Below are 21,394 nucleotides of genomic sequence, written 5' to 3'. Positions count from 1 at the left end.
GTCAGGAATCCTTCTCACTGCAAGATAGAAGAGATTGAGCTTGTCAAAAAGAAGAGAAGAGAATTTGCTGCTGTTTTCTTATGATCTCACTTGTGTGACTTTCCCCACATCATAGTGTATAAGGTGGAGCAGTGTCTAGCGCCAGTCCTTTTCTTTAGTTATTCACTAGCCTGGCTGAGAGCTATATAAACACATTATGGTCTCTTGCAAGAAACAGATACTGCAAGTGCAACCATCTTTCCCTTTTAACTCTTTCTGTCTGTCCTGCCTTTTGTTCTTCTCTGGCCCAGATTCTTTTTGGCTGACTTAAGCTACTGATTCATTTATAGTTGTCATAGGGAAATACGCACCTTCAGGACATGAGTAAGGCCACTTAAGATCTATGTTGCCTCTCAGATGTGGGTAAAATAAATTCAGGATGCCACATCCAGAATTATTGTTCCAAATTATTAGAATGGAGTTGATAAGAAAAGCATAACTAAAGGGAAGTGCAGGAAAAAATCTGAGACAATATCAGCCTGTCTTAGAGTTAGCTTGCCATTACTTAGGGATTTTTACCTCTCAGCAAACAGTTCTCCTCACCCATGAGGTGAAAGAGAGGTTTGACTGATGTCAGTGTAGTAGCACAGGCCCGAAACATTCAAACTAGAGCTAAACAAGTTCAGTGGCAGCTGAAATAAAGTATGGGGAGAGTATTCCCCACTGTGATGGGGAATTCTGCACCAGGAACTGTCATTTGCAAGGAATGCACACAGGTGAGTTAGTCTCAGCCTGTATAACAGTGGAGTATTTGGGCTCCAAATAAACAATTCCATATAGTGTTCAACATTAAAAACGGTGTGAAAGTAACTGAAGTTCACATTAGAACCTCAGAAAGAAACACCATAGACTTTTAAAAGGCACTGAGGGTGGGGGTCAGTCTTGCAAAGGTAACAGCAATGGTCTCTTTACTTGGTGGTTAGATGACTTCAACCCAGAGGTTTTGCCTGGCAATCTGTCTTGCTAAAAGTCAGGGTAAGATAAACGGTACTCTGTCTCTGATTTCTGCAAGAAAGAAAACAATTGAACGACTGGTCATTTATCACTGAGCCACCCTCCCCCCTCTCTGACACCTTGTATAGGATTGTATATTCTGGAGCTGTTTAGCTTTCCTCATCTATTTCTTCAAAAGAAAATAATTCAAGTAGCAAGATATGTATTTTACAACTTTCCTGTAATAACAATAGTTCAGAATTGAATGAGACAGATCAATAAAGAAATTACTTTACTATTAAAATTACTTGCACATCATGTCACTTGTATCATTACATGCCACATGTTCAAGGAAGTTTAGTATCAAAGGGCCTCCTGATATATTACAGGGCCCAGCCTCTACAATTGTGCTCATAATTACATTTACCTATTCATAAAAATTTGCATTCATTTTTGTATACTGAGGAGCTCAAACTCAGCTCAGATGGAGCTTGTGGAGTTACAAATGTGTGCTTTGAGCATCCAAATGCAGAAATTAGAGAATATTATTTGAGAACTTTCTTTAGCAGCTTTAGTTAGATGCGTTATTCAAGTTGCTGAGAAACAAACCTGGACAGAACAAGCTGCAAAATTTATAAATTTGCTGTGACACAAGCAGTCTGAAAAAGGGGAAGAGTGACATACAATGATGGGAAACAAAAGTAGTCATGATATGTTACTGTAGGAAAAAGCAGTACCTCGGGTGAGAAGAAAACATCCAGACTTGCTCTGATGAGCTGAGTGTATGCTCCGCTATCAGGGAAGAAAATGAAGCTCTACTCTTCCTTCTAACAAAGCCAGCTTCATTCTGCTTGTGGTACAAAGTGCTCCTTTGGGTGCCATGGCTGCCTGGCTGCTTCCCACAGCCCTGGAAAGAGATGCTTCAGAGCACGTTATCCTGCACATGACATGGCCACTGCACAGGTAAGTACCAGGAAACTCTTAGAAAGCTATGAGGTGGAGTGGGGAAACTAAAAAAAATCACTCAGGAAGAAGATGGGCATAAAAGCTGAGTTCTCTGCAGCCTCTCTGCACTCTGAGAGTCTGCATTAGCTCATGGTTCAAGGAAGTAAGACCCTTCATGGAAGAGACAATTAGTTACAAAAAGGAATAAAGAAGCCTAGTAATGGATTTTAACTCTCCTAAGGGAATCCTGTGTTTTTACTGGGGAAGGATTACAGGAAACCAAAGTAACACTTTATTTTTCTTCACAGAGAGCTTGGGGACTTCTGAGTAATTTAGTCAATGGTGATTTGCTACTTGTGCTATAGTGTTACCAATGATGGTACTCCTGGTCTGTTTATTAAACTCCTGGCTTGTCACTTATCACCAGCAGGATCAAAACTCATTGTTTTTCTTCCTATAAAAGAAACTTTTCTATCTTTTAGAATTACTATGAGGTTGAGAGATGAGTGCTTTCATCTAAAATCAAAGTCAGGCAAGTATCCATTTTGTAAGACATGTGAGCATAAAAATGCGCCAATGTAAACATCAGGTATCTGAGTGAAAAATGTTAATTGGCATTTCAAGAAATGAGGAGACATCACAAAGATATTTTAGGCTTTCAACATATTTGTAGTATTCTAACATCAATCATTTTCTTGCATCTATCAGGTTATTTATCTTAGCTACCCTCTGTATCCATTACCATAGTGCCTAAGCCCCTCGTAATGTTTCTGTAGGGCAGGGAAGTGTTCTCATCCCTGTTTTACCACTGGGAGATTGGAGCAGAAAGGATCTCACTTCTGTGGACACTTAGAAAGCCTGTAACATAGGAGAAAATCAATGCACATATGCCAGGTCTCTGGCTAGAGTCTTAAAGAATAGTTTGTCTCTTTTAAATTAGCCCAAGTTTGCACTTTGTTAACAATTTGCACCTTAAATTGTAGAAGCAAGGTTGTGTTAGACATGTCACTAAGCCATTAGCTGTAAGACCTAGTCCACCAACACTTAGAAATGCAGGGACAATCCAGGGCTTGCACCTGAAAAAGGGCTCTGACTACACAGTGCCAAGGAGAGAAGAAAGACTACAGTGAGCCAGGGCATGGGAGGAAGAGAAATAGAAATATGACATGTTGTATTGCTATGGGTGCTGCACCAGGCAGTTGACACAGAGGCATTCCCTGGAACTGCCAGTTCTTCAGGACAAAACACAGCTCTCACCCTAGAGAGCCCAAGCTGGCCCCAGACACCCAGTGTGCATTGGCACCCTATGGAAGTTTGCACTGACTCCCCATAAAGGCCCTGTGCTCAGACTGGCTGAGCAGCTCCCCAGTGAGGGTTTTGCATACATGGAGAACCTTTTTGAGGAATTCATTCACAGTGTTAAGAGAAAACTTGTGGGTGCAATGTTGCACATCTTTTCTACTCTTTGGAAATTTCAGTCAATCCAGCTCCTAGTGATCACAAGTACATCTTTGTTCAGGCCTTACAGAATGCACATCAAGATACTTCTGCCAACAAATTTTGGTATGTGTTAAATGGAATTATATGTGATATCTGCTAAATTTGCTGTGTAATCCAAAAAGCCTGCATGAGAAAGAGAGACCTGCCTTATTTTGGTGCAAAATTTGGCAAACAGAGGTCTATTGTTCAGGGTGGAACAAGCTGAAATGATACGGAGATTGAAATATGGCATCAAAATCCTTCCTTACTGTTTAAAATCAGGAGGTTCTGGCTAACATCCCTCTCCACACTAGCCTCAACCACTATCCCATCTGATTTTAAAACATTAGCAAATACAAATTTGAGTCCCATTCTGTCCTTTCTGAAAAAAAAAGAAAAAAAAAAAAAAAAAAAAAGAAAAAAAGGCTGCTTTAATCCCTTTGAACAGATGCCTTAACTTCCTGGCAGTTTTAAAAAAACTTGCCTTTTCTTCTTTGGATAGATTCAGAGAAGCTCTCAGACGTCGTTTTGTATTTCCCCTTAGTGAACTGCACAAGTATGCTGGACCTGGCTAACAGAAGGTCCAATGACTCATCCCTCTGTTTTCCTCCTTTAACCAGCTTTCCTTCTGGGTTACTCACACCCCCAGTTAAGAACTGCATACTAGGGAGTCTGAGCATCACCCCAGATCTGTACACACAAAAGAAAAAAAGAAAAGCAGGGAGGAGAAAGAGAGCCAGCCTACCTTCACAGTCTGTACTTGAGGCTTTTTCTTCCCTCACTTCTGTACTTTCAGTTCTTTGGTCCTTTCTCAGCCTTGTAGGACTCCACTGCAACACATGTTTATGGTCTTCTTTGTATGCTATCCCTGGTTCCTTGTCAAAACTATTTTTTCCCTCCAAATTACTTAAATAGACTTTTATTATGTGCTTTTGCAATACCACTTTCTAAAACAACACCATTTTCTATATGTATTATGAACTACGATACGCACCATAAAATCAGAGGACTGCACTGTGGCAAAGTGCCATGACCCCACTTTGGGGATGTTCCAGGAGCTCCAAGAGTCACAGTTTGTGAGGCATGTATAAGGCCTGTCAGATTCAAAAGAAATGCACAGTGACTGTTGTCTTTTTATGTCACTTGAGTAGGATGTGAAATCTGCTTTCTCCTTTGTTTTGCCAGCTAGGAGGCCCATTACAGACTCATCCACAATGCATACACTCTTCAGCAGACTACTGAGTTGGTTGAACCCCTGTGTATGATAACACACGTGGAAAGCTGAGTATTGCCAGTTTTCTGGTTTATTATATCAGTATTTTTAGCCAAAATATTTTTGCAGCTATATCACTGCAGTTCAGCCTGAGTTTTTAAAGGCTTAATGTGGCCACCTATGATAAAATGCAAAGCCCCTGTGACAAACAGAGCTCAAGGGAGTCCAGCAGCACAAATTGTGGCCAACTCAATCTCTAATAGAGTGAAGCAGCCCACAAAGAGTGGGTTCCAGAATATGATGTTTCACTTGGATGGGAACAGAGAACATAGCCCAACCTACTGTGTTTAATGATGGATACTGTGGGAATCTGATTTTCAGAAACTGTGAGCACTTTAAGGGAATAGGAATTTCAGAAAATCTGTGTCTACGCTTGTACACATCATGCCATAAACCACGCAAGTAATAAAATCTTACCAGAATAGCTGACATTCTTCATGCCACTCCCCTACAAAGTGTTCTTCTTTCCCAAACTTCCCTCTGAAAAAAAGTCTTTTATTTTCCAAAACTTGACCCAATGTGCTAAATACGGGAAGACAAAGAAAACTTATTTTTTATCAACAAATTTCACGTCCTAAAGTCCCAAAAATGCAAAGGATTAGCCAATAAAGAAACATCACAGAAAGAGATATTCAAAACAAAGCAGTTATGCCTACATTTTAATCCTTCAATGACAATTTTACACAAGATATATTGGCTTTTCTGCATATTTCTCTTTTGACCCCTTCATAAAAGGGTCTGCAGTTTACAATGTAAAAATATTTCAGAGATGCATTCTGGAAGTAATACCTAGTAATGGTCTCTTCAGTGGAGATGGAAGAGGATACCTCTCCTTACTGTCTGTGTGGAATAAATGGTACAGGCATAAATTTGTATAGGAATAAATAATAAAACAAACATGACACAGCCACTTAGGTTTCACAGAATATTCTGAGTTGGAAAGGTTCCCCAAGGATCATCAAGTCCAGCTCTACAGTGAATGGCCCATGTAGGGATCAAACCCATGGCCTTGGCATTATTAGTCCCATCCTCTCAGCAACTGACATAATTTCTCCTAGGTTTGCTTCATGCAAGCATCCTGCCAATGGAGATTCACTAGCAAATCTGTGAATAGTTCAGTGAAAGCCTGAGCTGAGCACTCATGTTCAGGATTAGCTGTCTTCTTTCTGCTTCAATAACTTCTATATCTTACATGCTTCTTGTTTCTGGTGTACACAGGCTCTAAATCACAGCAAGACATTACTTAACACAGCGGCAAACCCAAAACCCTCACCACAGATCTGGAATGGGAGGGGGATGTGAGTCACATCAGGATTTGATGAATTAATGATTAAGACTTGTCTTAACTCCTGATTAAGACACTGACCTTGTTGTAGGTATCTCTCTTTGGCATTAGAATATTTAATCATGGCTTTGCTTCATAGTTTTTGCTATTCTTGTTTGTACAGGCTGGTTTACCCTGTGAGCTGTCCTGCTGATTTTTGTGGAGCCACCCAAGGAAAAGGTACCAGGTGGCAGAAGTCTGGGAGATAGAAGTCATCCAGTTATTACATGTACAGGTGCTCCCTGTGGTAAACAAAAGCACTACTTACGTTTGTCACAAATTTTGTCATCGATTTGACAAAAAATATTAAATCTGGAATTAGATATTTTGAATTTTGCAACGTGTTTTTTCAATATCCACTGAAGAAATTTTTCTTGAACTCCACTTCCCAGAGTTTCAGTGGGTTTGTGATATTTCAAGGTTTAAAAAAATCACATGAAATGGAATTATGGCTCCTGCATAATTTTCTACATAAATTTTCTTTGAACTACAGCTTGTTCCATTTTAAATTTTCTGATCAATAAGACTGAAATTTTTGCATTCTAGGTATCCACAAAACCTTCAGTTTAAAATGAACATAGAAAGAAATATTGTTGGGTTGGGGTTTTTTTCTCACAATAAACTATTCCAGAAAAGAGTTTCTCAAGAAGCTCTGAACTTTCAGGGCTCTGAAGGAAGAGATTGAGGTTTCTTGGGGAGGGACAGTGATGCTGATGTCACACACATATATGTAGCCCTTGAACTAGTTCTCCTGGACAGTCTTTTTACTCTCTTGGCAACAACATTACCTTTTTACCTTGTGTATTGTTTTATGTTATTCATCACAATGTCTCTTACCTTTCAAACTAAAATTGTGACCAGAAACATACACACAGCACTGGAAATGAGATGTGAAAGGGATTCAGACCCTTCCCACAAGCTGCTCCACTGTTACAAACAATTTTGATCAATTTCCCCAGCACAGTCCATACTCTACAATATCTTATGTTATTAATACTATTAGTGTTAGTTATTTGTATATATTATATTATGGCATTATTTTACTTAAGGTATGCTAAAGTATGCTTTTAAAGTCCTTCTACCATTTCACTTGATCTCCAGGTGACACCAAGAGTAACCAGGAGAAATATCAGCGCAACCAGGATTTTTTTTAAAGTGGCAACTTGAAAACACTAATGCACTTGCCCTTTTCTTACTGATTATTGGCAAACCTGACTGAACATGATTCATGGTCACCTGGCTGCCTGTGAGTGACTTTCTTAGTTATTCTCCAAAGAATACACCTGTATTATACTTGGGCAAATAATTTTAAAACTAGTAACTGATTATGTTTTCCTCAGCTCTGGGTGATCTGAGTTTCTTCTTGGGTGACTGTTTAATATGTAGTGAAAATATGATGCCTTGATAAATGACACAGAAAATCAGAAAATAAACCAAGCTGTGTCCTGCAAAACCATGAAATACTTGCAGAAAACTTGGCCTCAAGTCCCAGAGCTGTTCTTAAATTACCATGTTACTGCTGCACAAGAAAAGCAAGATTGGAGGAATAAAAAATGGGACTTCTTTTCCAGAGGGAAATTTGTAGCCTGTCATAGACCAGCATAAGCCTGTGTGAGATGTGTCCCTCATCTGACACCCTTCAGACCAGGCATCCCAAATCTCCATCCCCAGCAAACCCAGCATGTCCTAAATGGCTGATGTGGGTCTATTACTTAGGAGTAAGTTAGAGATGCATGGTCCCGCATAACAGGGTAAATCCACAGATTTGCACTGATGTTTCTCATGCCAGCATTTCAAATTCATTTTTAAAACATGAATGAAGACACAAATGCACTGGAAAGGCCAAAAGGACTTTAGCTCCATCTGTCTTTCCCAGCCAGTTATTAACCCAGTGGCCAGTCTGTAGTACCAGTCATCTAACTGGAGAAGCAAGTAGTTCCATCATTATCTGGGTGGCTGCAGCCACCCCAATTTTACCCTTTCCAGAGGGTTGGGTTGGTTTCCACCCTGTCAGTCTCTACTCCAAATCAGGTACTGTTCAGAAAATCAGGAGGACTAGGCAAAAAGTGAGGGGGAAAAAGGATTGAAACTTGGAGTCAGATTAGGGGCTTGCCAGGTGAGACATAAGGAGCAGGAAGGTTGAAAAAGCAGAGGTTCAAGTCATGCAACAAACAAATAAGGAAGTAGATTAGAAGATATGTTGTTTTTTAAGTCTGCCCATGCTGCCCCCCTTGGAGAGGGAATAATGGATAAACACGTTAAGAGTGAATAATAGTTTGTAATGCATACAGAACTCAAAGTATATTATGCTCTATGTATAATATACATGTCTGTATAACATATATGTGAATATACATCACATGCATGCAGTAATCTCTGCAAAGTGGATACAAAAATGTGCCCTGTGTCTCTTCAGATGTCCGTGACCTTTATTAAGTCAATTTTAATGATTTAATAAAATGTAAAGAAGTAAAAAATACAAATGTGTGGAAATTCTAAAGGCTCATAGCACACATGTATGCATATCTTGATATTCAGATTGCATATGTAGCAGCATACTAAAGGCATTTTTAAAAAGCCAGATCGTTCCTTCTGCTTTTTACAACAAAACTTTAGAAAGTACTAATATAAAGTTAAAAATAAGTGATGGCAAGGCTGTGAGTATATATTGTTTTAGCTGTTTTGTCTTCTGGGAATTTCTGATGCTGAACTTTTGATGGAATCTTGTAGTCTCTGGTCACTCATGCTTAGAGACACAAGCAACTTCAACTTGGTTTTCTGTCATCCTTGCCCCAGTAAGAGTCCTTTAGCTCAATTGTGATATCAATCACTTGGATCATAAATCTCTGCAATGGATATGGCTATTTAAATCTCCACCTGCACAAACAACAATCAGGCCTCGAAAATAAGGAGACTCATAAATCTCCACACTGATGATTATTAATATTTTGGATTTGCAATGGCAACGTTATTTTTTAAAAAAAGTAACTCATTAATTAGGACTGATATGCTGATAATCTGTTTCGTTTAGGCTATATACAGAGAAAACACAAACAGGACACAGTTAACACAACATGAATTTAGAAGTTAGTGAATTCCCAAGAGCCCAGGCCTTTGAGATATGATATCTTAATGCACTTATCCTATTGTGAGTGGGAAGGTGTTATCTTCCAGACAAATGATAAAGAGGTGGTTTAAAGTTTAGATCTACTGGGTTTTTTTCTGGCTTACATGAGCCAAGGAAGAAAGATGGATCAAGAGATAGGCAAGACTTCCTTGCTGGCTATCAAAAATGACACTCTGCCTCCTACTGAAAATTTAATCTGCAGACAATACATAGCACTCGGCAGACACATCAGCTTGGCCTTCCACAGTTTTTGCTGGGTTTTTTTCATGTATTCAGAAAACTCTATGTGATGCTTACACAGATCAGCAAGAGACTTTACCTGTGGCTCCAGTGACTTTGGATTAACCTTGAAGCCACTGGTGACATCTGAGGCTGCAAATTTTTTTCTGGAGCGACGTGAATCCTCAGATAAGCAGCTGAATAAGTGGAATTGCTCCTGCAATAAGAGCAGTCCCTGTGTGCAGTTCTTTAGTCCCCTGTGTTCAAAACCCAGACTGCGGGACAACTTGTGAGGTTTCAGGAAAAGTGTGAGTAGGGAAGGAGCTATGGGAGCAAGTTCCTGATCCACTGGCCTCTTTGGGCTCCAAATGTGGGTTTAGGAGACTATTTAACATGGAGGGGAAGAAGTGATAGCACAAGGTTAACTGCTTTAAAAAGCCTGCTCTGCTGCGACTGAATACATATGTGCATAAGTTTGTAATGGCAGAGTAAGTCTGTTCATTCAAACTACACAGCAACCCGCTCGCTCACACTTGTGGTAAAACCACTGGGAATGTTTGGCTTCAGGGGCTGCAGAGCCCGGCCTAATGGCCTCAGTCCCACCTCTCCCACACACAGGAGGGGCCTTATCCCTTATCTTGTTTCTTTATCAAGGCAAAACCCCCAACTTTTGAGCATGCACGAATCAGCAGACAAAACAGTCCACGGGTACAGCGGAATGAACCGCTGACATCTGCTCTGTACACCGAGTAAAGGTTTCTTTTCTGTGGAAACTCTATCACCCAAAAACCATCCCTCCCCTCCCCCTCCGCCCTCCCCCCCCCCCTCCATTTTCTTCATTTCATGCACACCCTTGCCACCCTATCCACAGCGGCACAGACCCTCCACAGCAGAACAGCACTCTCCCTCGGCTCAGTGGGGCTCACAGACTGCTGGGATCTTGGCCACTTGGCACACCTGTGGACCAGGAAGCCTTCACGGCATTCACAGCTGGGAGGACTCAAAGACCGAGAGAGACCGGGACTTGTCGGACGTCACCCCGGAAGGCTGGAAGAAGTCAGATCCTCCTGCCTCCAGCCCCTGGGCTGTGACGGCAAGGTCCACGCTGCGGGCCAGGCAGTGGAGCACTCCCTTCCTGGAATATGCTATTAACTGGACAGGATGTGTTCGCAAATATAATCATCCACAAATCTCCCCCAGATTAGGTTACAGGACAGCGTTTCGATGGCACGCATTACAAAGCTCCCTGGAAGGCTTGGCTGGTGGATCTGCTGCTCTCTCTGCTCATGACCCATTTTGGCTTTCATCAAGAATCATGACACCAGCTGCCTGGGTCATCTAGAAGGCAGAAGAGGGGGAGAGCAACCCTGGGCTGTAAAGGGAAGTGGGGAAGGAGAAGAGAAGGAGGAGAAGGAGGAGGAGGAATGGGGAGGATAGAAATAGCAGGGGGAGAGAGAGTAAATGAGTTGTTTTAGTCCAGTTGTGAAGATTTGAATCCCAGTTCCGAGCTCTCAGCAAAGGCTTGCTGGGATACCTCATTCCCTGTGTTGTGCAAAGGTCTGTGATTGGGGATGTGGTGTGCTCAGTGGGCAAGGCCCCTCCCCTGGGCTGGATCCGCCTCTCTTATCCCCCAGATAAATTACTAGTGTCCTCACTAAATTCCTCGGCTTTCTCTCTCCCTCTCTCCCTCTCTCACACAATCTCACTCCCTCCCTCAAACACAGGCAAAGCGGGGTTGGGGGGCGGGAGGGCGGGGATCCTCTCTGGACTGGTATTGTGCTTTAGTCCTGGGGGGAGGAGGGAAGGGGAGGAAGATACTGGCACCCCTTCTCTCCTACGCTGCCTTGAAATAGATTTGAGGAGTTACCCTTCTTCCCCCCCTCCCCCCTTTCCTGCTGGTCGTTTGGCATCTTCCAGACCATGTCCACTGGGTCCCTCAGTGATGTGGAAGATCTGCAGGAGGTGGAGATGCTGGAGTGCGATGGCCTGAAAATGGATACTAACAAAGAGTTTGGGGCGTCCACCGAGAGCAACGAGGAGGGATCCAATGGCGAGAATGGCTCCCCTCAGAAGGGGAGAGGGGCCTCGGGCAAGAGGAAAAAAGCTCCCCCCAAGAAGAGCCCTTTAAATGGAGTGAGCCAAGAGGGAAAGCAGGTACAGAGAAATGCTGCCAACGCCAGGGAAAGGGCGAGGATGAGGGTCCTTAGCAAAGCCTTCTCCAGGCTTAAGACCACCCTACCCTGGGTGCCCCCAGACACCAAACTTTCCAAACTGGACACCTTGAGGTTGGCCTCCAGCTACATTGCTCACCTGAGGCAGATCCTGGCCAATGACAAGTATGAGAACGGCTACATCCACCCAGTCAACTTGGTAAGTCAGAGTCGGCTGGGGACAGGCGCTCCGTGCGTGTGCATGGGGAGAGGTGGGCAAGGAGCTGGCATGGGGCATGTGTGGGGACAAAACTTTGCTATGCTTCTCACAGAGAGCCTGCGGCCAGTGGGGTGGAAAGCAGTGCTGTACAAAGGGACAGGCTCCCAGCTACCCTGCTGCCCTGTGCCCTGAGCGCCAAGCCTCCTAGGCCCCCTCTGCTGCTCCTTCCAGGAGACAGGCAGCCACACTGGCCACAAATAAGCAGGGGCAGGCTTTACGCTTTACTGCCCCAGAAATGATTGAGAAATCAGAGAGGGTTGTTGGCAGCTTTCTACCTGCAAGTGGGCAGGTATAGGAATTCGGGTAGAAAAGGGTGTGTTTGAGGCAGGACACAGGATTTTTTCTTATCCTGTGTCTCTACCCTAATGTTTCTTGACACAATTTTGTCCCCAAACCCTAACTTTTTAAAGACAGGACTCTTGGGGTTCTGTGCTCAACCACTCAGGTTTGCTGTGTCCAGAATATTTCTCCTATCCCTGTAAACTGGCACAGGAGAAATAAATACCAGTGCAGACTCCCCAAAGGAGGTGTTTGCCCCAGGCACGCTCCACAATGCCTCTCCCTGGGCTGTGTGATGTCTCTCCTGCTGCTCCCACCACATAAAGTTTTCCTGAGCAGCCCTGGATCTCCCGAGCATACCCGGCCGCCAGAAATATCCAATTTCCAGCTCTAAAAATATGTACAAATGATGTAAACTTGGGGTAAGCAAGATCTGCCTGGGCTCTTTTTAGACATACAGCCCTTACACTGCCCACACGTGCGGACCCTGACTCATAAATGGATCACAGAGGGGAACTGGGGACGTTTCACTGAGGTCAGGCTCTGCCTTTTGAGCTCTGGACTCTGGGGGGAAGTACGTTACCCGCTGTGTCAGCTGCTAAGGGCCTTAGAGATAATTTTTGATTAAAAACAAAACCCTCAACGCAACAACATAGGAAAAGAAAAAAAAAAAACCAGCACCTAATATAGATATAAACTCCCTCCTCTTCCGCACAGAGGCACACCAAAACATTCTCCCCGAGCCGCGGGAGGCCAGGGAGAACGGTCGGGGGCTATAGGGGCTCCGAGCAGCTCCTGCACCCGGGGTAGCTCGGCGAGGCGTGAGGCGGCTCCGCGGGTCGGAGTCCCCACGCTGGTCACGACCAAATGCGGGGGGAGGCGCGGCTACGGCCCGCGGCGATTATGCCGGGGGTATGCGAGTGTTCCGGAGCCAGGCGGTTCCTTTCTCCCTCCCTTCTGCCGCGTATCAGACGGGCTTCGCCGCCCCGAGGACGCCCGGTGGGGACCGCTGGGGCTGTGAGGCGAAGCGGCATCAGCCGCCGGCGAAAGGCAAAAGGGTCCTTGCCGAAGCCAGCGGCAACTGCTCCGGCCTGAGCCCCGCCGAGCGCTGCCCGAAGTGGACTCAGGTGGAGAATGCCGGGCTCGGTCCCCCCGGACGCTCCCGAGCCGGACCCGCTGGCGATATGAGCGTTGCAATGTGCATTTCTCCATATGTAACCCCCTTCCCACTCGTGTCTTTTCCTGGCTACAGACTTGGCCTTTTATGGTAGCCGGCAAACCCGAGAGTGACCTGAAAGAAGTGGTGAACACAAACCGCTTGTGCGGCCCGACGGCATCCTGAGCCCCGCGGCCGGGCCAGCAGCGTCCGTCCCGGCGCGGCCGTGGAGCGGGCGGCGGGGCGGGCAGGGACCCGCCGCGGCCCCGCCGCTGCCCCGGGCCCCGGCCAGAGCCACGGGGAGAGCCGCTCTCCCGGCGCGGAGGAGAACAAATGTGCCCTAGCAAAGACTCCATCCACCCCGAGAGATCCTGACTCTATTTAACTTTATTAAATGCGTGTACAGTCGAGTGTCCTGCAACCACAGCCTTGCTGGTTCAAGAGCTACTAGAGAAAAGACAGAGATCAAACAAAACCTACCCCGCGTGTATCTTTTGTCTGAGACCTGTGAAATATGTAGATGCCTAGAAAAACTGACTTTGACAGTCATCTCTATGAAGTAATTCACCCTAAAGATATATAGATATATTTTCTTCAAGCAGATTCTGCTCTATTTCTGTGAATAAACCTTCCTTTCTACTGAACACGGAGCGGTGTTAAGTGTTCGTTTGAGACTCTCGGGCTCTGCGGGGGAAGGACTGAGCCTCCACCGGCTCCGCCGCTCCACGAAGCGGCCGGGATCCCGCTGCGGGTATCTCGCCTCTGCGCCCCGGGACACAGGAGGTCTGCTTCTCCGGAGCTAAAGACCTGGAGCAAACCCCTGGGGGAGGGGGAGACTGGGTCCGCAGCTCGCCGCGGGAGCCCGGCCCGGCTCCGCAGCCCGGCGCCCGGGCGCTGCGGGAACCGCTCCGGCCGCTCTGCTCCGCGGGGACGGGAGCAGTGATCTATTGATGAAGTACAGTCGGTCCTCAGCGCCGGGAATTTTTAAGTTAAACATCTCCTCTCTATCGATCAGCGCGCCCGTGGGAGATGAGGCTGAGATAAACAGGAGTGCGGGGCGCTCCCCCTGCACCGGCAGCGGCCGCCGGCAGCTGATGCGCCAGATCCCACCGCGCTGTTTAATGTTTCAGGGTTATGACCGCACTGTTTACAAGATGTCTTCGGTTATTTATACTGTTATTATTAGCAGAGGGGCTTTAAATTTCCGCCTCACTTGCTCTTTCAATACCATCTCTCGGTTCCGTTTGATACCTGGGTACTTTCCTGCCGAAAGCAGGAGAGGAGCAGCAGGGGCGACAGGGCCGTTCCCCGGACCAAGCCCTACGTCCCCGCTAGTTGCGGGGGCCGGCGGCAGGGTCCGGGACACGGTCACAGGCAGGGCGGGGGCCACAGACCCTCACGGGGGCTCCCTCCCCCGGGTATCCCTCGCAGGCGGGTATTGAGCTGCCCCGGGCACCCGTGCAGCCTGGATTGTGTTAATTCTCATCCCCCACTTTCCCCCGAGATAACTGGACGAGGTGGCGCGTCCTCCAGGCAACCCAAACTCACCAGTCGGGTTCATGCGTGGGCTAGGTTAGGTTTAATTAAAGCAGCTCGCTGTGAACAGAGGGCTGTGCAAACATCTCGGCCCTCATTATGAAAAGGGCCAGGACCTGCTATATCATCCTAATGGCTGTGAAGGGGAGAGCTGTTTAATTTCACTTTTGCTCAGCTTTATCTCCACGCCGCACAATTAAGAGCAGACCTCTGTGCCTGGCCTAACCATGCGCAACTTCGCTGTTGTGGACAGGACTGCGCCAGGTGAGGTGCGCTCTTACACACAGGGGCTTGACTGACTTTGCGGCCACAGACCCAGGACAGCCGCTGAAGGGACGTGCGGCTCTGGTAACCGCAACTGGACAGGCTGATTTGCTGATTTCTTTGCCCCAGGCACTGGGAAATTCAGTGGGAATTGCTGGTCTGTTAAAAGGAGACAGAACAGAGGCCCCACGGCCTTAAGCTGAGCGCAGGTGACTGATACAGCAAACACACATTTTAACCTCTAAATTTACTCAGTGAATTGAAACTAACCATTGGAAATAACCACTCAAAATCTTAACTTAAATCTATACTAACTAACGTCTGGTCAAGACTCACAGCAAGGTGCTGATTTCCTTCTAGAAAGCAGAAATTGAAGCGCATCTGAGATATGCATAAAATTGAGTCAAATTCTGAATATTCTAACACACACTTCTTTGCCACCCTGTCTTGCAATGCTTGCTAACTGCACTCAGCATCTCCCCACCTAATTAACCATATGCAGTGTTCATTCACCACTTGAAATAAAACATTGAAGAAAGGGAAGGGATGAATACAGTGGTACCCTGTGAGATGTGAGGAACACAGCTATAACCATGTGCCAAAAGCTGCAGGAACAGTAAGTGTTGAAGATGTTTACTGTGTAAACGCCGGCAGCAGACACCGTTGTTTTTCGTACTGCTGTTCGCTTTATGTAGCAGTCTACACTGTAAGTCTCTTGGGGACTAAATTATTCCTCAAGCATCCTGCACCTTCTTCAGTCCTTGCCTCTGAGCAACAGTTCAGCAACAAAGAAACAAAATGCAACAAGAAAAAAACAAAAGCAACCAGCAGTACACAGAAAGGTAAATAATGACTTTACTCTGACTGTAAACCAATTAATGGTTTTATCTCAATTTTGAAGACAATGAACATATTTTCCAGAGGCATTTTTGTGGCTGGGAACTCCTGGTCCGGTGACCTCTTGTGTTAAGGGCATAGACCTGACAGTAATGGCACAGTGCTGGCAGCTGGCTTCAACAGCCCAAGTTTCTTGGATGAATTAAGAGTTCTAGTATGCACTTCAGGAGAACAATGAATGAAATTATTCTACCCTGCTGCTGAGTGCAATTTTATTGCAAAATATTTGCAAACAGAAAATGTATGTTTAGTCTGACTGAAGCAATTTATACTTTTTAAAGGAACTCGCAAATGTGCTAAGGAAAAGAGGGAACAGGTTTAAATATTGAAGTCAAAGACTTTAAAGAAAATATTTTGTTTGCTTTCTTGCTTTTCTGTACAAAGTGATGCATTTTAATATTTACCAAAATATACCCCTTTTTCATGTGGAAAAAAAGTTGACTTGGTTTATCTTTCTGTATCTACATGGATGTCGATGCAGCTGTGTGAGTGTCTGTATACATTCCCTCCTAGTAATGTTTGAACTCATTGCCTGATTTCAGCTAGATTTGACAGAGGTCTCAAAGATAACTAAATTACTATAGTTTTTAATATTTGTGTGTGTGTGAAAACAGGCAGCTGAGTAAAGAAAAAGTCTATAAATTTTGCAATTGAAGGAAGGGTTTCAACATGAGCTCAGCCTTCATTGGATTCGAGAGCATATAGAGCAGTGTCAGCTGTAGATGAAGCTCTAAACACTTCTTCAGTCACAGGATACAAGTTCAAAGAAAACTTGCTTATGGACCTACATGTTTTAAGATAAGAAGTCTATAAAAGTAGTTTAGTTCCATTTGATTTTAATACTAGTATTTTTGCTTGTTTGTTTCTTTGTAAAGAAACCAGTTTCAACCCAGCTACTTCATGACCATTTTTCAATTCAGCTAGAGACTAGCAAATCCTTTATTTGCAGCTTAGACTCAGTGCTCAGGCTCCCGGATTTGGTGCTGACATTGTGCCCCTTCGAAGAAGCTTTCACAGTCTGTAAGATCTTACAGAAAATACCTTTTAGGCTTATCTTATCCTCTCACTGGGATGGAAATCTGCCAGCCTGAAGCATCGGCATAGCAAGAAACCCACTTTGCAGACACCTGTAAAATGCCGTGCTGCTCTGGACGCTGACTGGGGCAGCAAGGCCGCAGTGTGGGTTGTGCCCTCAAACTTCAAGGTGCATAAGGGAACATGTACAAGATAGCTTATTCTTTAAGTGCCTCTGAGGTAAAAATTCCCAGCTCACCTCAGAAAATAAAAGACACAAAATCTGTGTGGTTTCTTCTGTAGGGAAGCTGGTTTGAATCTTGGACATAGTGATAAGATCACAAGCACATATATTTGCTTGACATATTCATATTTGTAACCCCTCAGTTGTGTCTGCCTGGAAAAAAACTTGCTTCCTTTTAACAAATCACATATATTTTTCAAAAGACAATTTTTGCCAAAACCCTGTGATCATTTCCTCTCATTATAATTTATAGCAAAAAAAAAAATTCAAATATGCAAAATATTTTAAAAATTAGCTAATTGCAGGTAATAAACTTTCTAAAAGAGAACAAAACTTCCACATATCTGGTGTACAAGTGGAGGGTATAATCTGATAAAATTGCCGGGTATTTTAATTTTTGTCTGGATATCTGTATGCAGATTAGCACTCACAGTCTCACAAAAAGGACAGGATTACAGAAGAAATGTCAATTACATTAAAATAAATCTCAATGAAATTGAAATTTGTAGCAGCAAACAACCAAGCATCCTGTAATTACCATGTATATACACACCAGGAAAATCCTCCATAAGAATTTCTTTCAACAGTCAGATTCAAGTAGTTTGTGTTCATTGTTCAGGCCCATGTAGCACTGACTATTTCCATATTAAGACTGTGCTATCAAATGCAGGCCCACAGGGTAAATACCATCTTGTGCTCACTATTCAGCCACAGATTGCTTCATGCTCTTCAGCTCAGCATAGTTCATGGATGGGAAGTGGCACAACCAGTAACGATGGCATTTTTTTGTCGCTAGTGCTGCAAAGCTACTGATGTGTTATGGCTTGGGAAATTTCTGCAATTCTGAGATGCCATAGGTCTGACCTAAAAGTTATGCTCCAGGAAAGATGGGGAAAAGCCATGCGTTACCTTCGAGAGGACTGTTGCCAGCAGACTGCAAAACCAGCAAAGTTCTACAAGTAAATGGTTTCTCTTCAGACACTGGTGTCTCTGAGTTTAAAACTGACTTTGAGTAGGCCCAGGCATGCAAGTCATCTCATTTTCCAAATGCAGCACGGACATACACTAGGGTCACAACAGTCCAGGGATGACGCATTTTCTTGCCTTAGGGTTTTGCCCTTAAACTGAAACTTGTAAACAGATGAAACTCGTTTTCAAGCCAATGCGCATGCGTGCACTCAGTTACACTATCTTCAAAACCTCCTTGCAAGGAAAAAAAAGACCATAACAAAAGCAAGAAAGTAAAAACCAGTGCAAATCCTTCCTTCACTTTAAATTTTAGGAGGTTCTTCTCCTTGAGCAAAGAAAAAACCCCAATCCTAATTTAGACCTCAGGCTGTTGCATAAACTATTAGACCACATCCAACTGTAAATATGGATTATCTACAGTCTTGAGTTTTCTCTTGGTTGTTTACAAGTTGTTTAAAAAACAAGGCTCAGAAACACTAGGGAAAGAAAGCAAGCGTATAGCTACACAGCCAGGAGACACGAAGAAAGGGAGAAAAAGGCATAGAATAATTCCTCTTCCTCTGAAGAGCTCAGTCCTTGTGGCAGGATAGGTTCAGGAAGGGAGGAACTATCAGCAGCTCCATCACAGACGGGTGGAGCCAGACCACCGGGGAGATGGAAACCAGGAGGTTGAGAGCTGCAGCTGCCTTTTCCTGGGAGGAACATCTGTGAAAGCCTGCACGGCAGCAGCAGGGGAGGAGGAGTGGGCACAGGCAAAGAGCGTTCCCAGGGATGTGCTTGCACAGATAACTGTCCCTGGATGGTTTCCCAGGCTGCTGCTGCAGCACTTCCCCCCGTCAGGGAGGAGGCAAAGACCATCATGTGGGACAAGCAGTTGAAGTGTCAGCACGGCCTCTCGCTGCAGCATCCTGTTTCCTGTGATGCTTTTTATTGGCCAAGGCGACCAGAATGGGAACAGTGCCTCCTCACTGATAACATGTTGTTTTTTTCTTACATAGGGACTTTTACACTCCTGGCATCTCAGAGTCAATACAGAAAGTACACAGAAGACAGGAGTCATCTTGCAGCATTTGGCTGTCCCCTCATGACCAAATGTTTTTCTACAGGAGGCCACTATCATTATACAGATGGGAAGAAAAAGAGATGACAAATGACTGGCTGAAGGTTCACACATAAGTTTGGAATACGTTTAGGGCACCAGCTTTTCTGGTGCACAAACCCGTGGGCTGCTGTTCTAGGCACACTGAAACCACCAAGGATGTTTGCTCTTTGAACTCAGTACAAAGAAAGGTGTGGGGAGTGATCCTCTCAGGCTGGATATCTAACATCTACACTTACTAGAATAGATAAACCAGGCTCTGGATCATGCTCTGCCTCCAACAGTCAGTGCTGTGGCTGGGGACACATCCACACAGACCTGAGTTTTATTCTACTCACCAAAGATTAAGAACAGTCCCTGGCATATGCTGCTCCAAAATCATGCTTGGATATTTTCTGGGAAAAAGTAAGACAGGCCAAAGGCATAGCAAGAATCCTGCTAAAATCCAAGCACAAAGAAAGATAAGCCTCAGCCTTGTTTAATTTATCAGTGTCACTGCAGCCTCAGAAGCTACAGCAACTGAGATACTTGATGCCTTTGCCTCACCTCAGTCTCATGCTCTTCTCACTTGTTTTCTGGATCAAACTGCTTTCGTCTTTTATGGGCCAAAAATTCTGAGTGGGGACTCTCTTTGCTATTTTGTATCTCATTACTAATATTTATGAAGAATAAAGGTCACTAGGAGCAAGAGGCCAAGTTCAAGAACAAACTTAACATGAGTTTAAACAATATTATACCCTAAATTATGACACTGAAAACTTCTGTTCATTTGTTACCTAACTCTGCAGCCCCTTTTCTAAGTTGTGAGTTGCCTGACACCAATATTTGACATATGCCCTCACAGCATCTCTTTATCACCATTGCCAATTAGCATCAAGGTAACCTCATCCCAAGACCTGAAATTGAGATTAATCCTCTACTTAAATGCATGGGAAGAATTCAGACAGCCAGTAGATGCTGTCTGTGCATGCTTAACATCGTTCTCCTGGGGTAGGAGGCAAGCTGGATGGGGGATCCAAGGCCAGCATCCCCAGTTTGGCTACAGATACACACAGCACTGCAGGGAAGGCGCTGAGGAACCTTCCCACAAATTTTTCTTCCTCATTTCCGTCATGCTCAGTCTTCTGATTCTACTTTCACCATGCTTCTCTCTTACTGCCAACAGAAGTCTGCATGCATAATCTGTAAATACCATTCAGTCATAGAGGCTGAAAATACAGATATATATTAAATTACTGCAAAGTTTACAAAAGAGAAGTCTCATTCTGATAGTTTGACTTTTATGTAGAGGTAATTCACTGCCATTTTCTTAATTTGCTTATTTTATATTAAATAGCATACCTGGAAATATATATTATGTAATATACAGATATACACACTATGAAATATATATACATCATATAAAAATGTGACATAAATATTTACATACTATATAGTAACTATATTTATCTTTTCTATAAACATACATATAAAACAATGCATATTATAAAATTAAACAATGTTTGAATATTGTGGAGCTAGTGTAAGTGCCACTTACAGCAGGGAGGTAACTGTTCAGCAGCAGTGGCATGAGTTATCATACTGTACATCATCAGAGAGGTGTGAGAAGGCACAGCTGAGTTTACTGTTTCACCCGATAAACTAAGCCCTGGAGCAAAGGATTCCCTCCCTGACTTCTTGCTCACTCCCTGATGGCTGCCAGCCTGAGAGATGTCACATAATTAACCTGCAGTATCATGTTTGCAGCTGATAACCATTTCACACAAGATCATTTCCATGGAACATCCACGACACTGGTTGCTCCTGGGTACTTCCTCTTCAAACACAAATACTTTAATGCAGTCTTCCACTTAGACACCACAGTATTTACAACACAGCTGCATAAAACTCTCCAGCCAGCCTTCATTGTGGGCTGCCTCAGGGGGTTATCCAGCTTTCTTCTCTCCCCCCTACTCTTTCCCATACTTTACCTTGCACAGGATCTTATCTCATTGAAAGTTAATACTGTAAAAATAGAAAAATCCAGACGACCAAGCATTTGCTTCAGCCTGATGAGTGATTTCCTTCTACAAAAACCTGCAGCTACAGCTCAATAACAACGTAATGAAATTGCATCTTCATTCAGTCTCACTGCTGTAATTACTGAACAAAAAACATGTGCAGTGCC

General features: G+C 44.2%; 1 protein-coding gene across 1 annotated transcript; it reads left to right on the top strand.

Moving 5' to 3' along the window:
- The first annotated feature begins 11,002 nt into the window (after window positions 1-11,002).
- On the top strand, window positions 11,003-13,848 carry TCF21 (transcription factor 21). The gene is made up of 2 exons (XM_066179147.1): window positions 11,003-11,709; window positions 13,301-13,848. Exons 1-2 carry the CDS (start codon window positions 11,260-11,262, stop codon window positions 13,388-13,390), a joined length of 540 nt encoding a protein of 179 aa, XP_066035244.1. The 5' UTR covers window positions 11,003-11,259; the 3' UTR covers window positions 13,391-13,848.
- Window positions 13,849-21,394: the final 7,546 nt, after the last annotated feature.

Source organism: Chamaea fasciata, unplaced genomic scaffold, assembly GCF_029207755.1.
Source record: "Chamaea fasciata isolate MVZ Bird 193981 ecotype frontalis unplaced genomic scaffold, bChaFas1.0.hap1 SCAF_3, whole genome shotgun sequence".
Classification (NCBI taxonomy): Eukaryota; Metazoa; Chordata; class Aves; order Passeriformes; family Sylviidae; genus Chamaea; species Chamaea fasciata.
The sequence above is the reverse complement of the archived record's forward strand: the minus strand, read 5'-3'. Positions and strand labels throughout refer to the sequence as shown.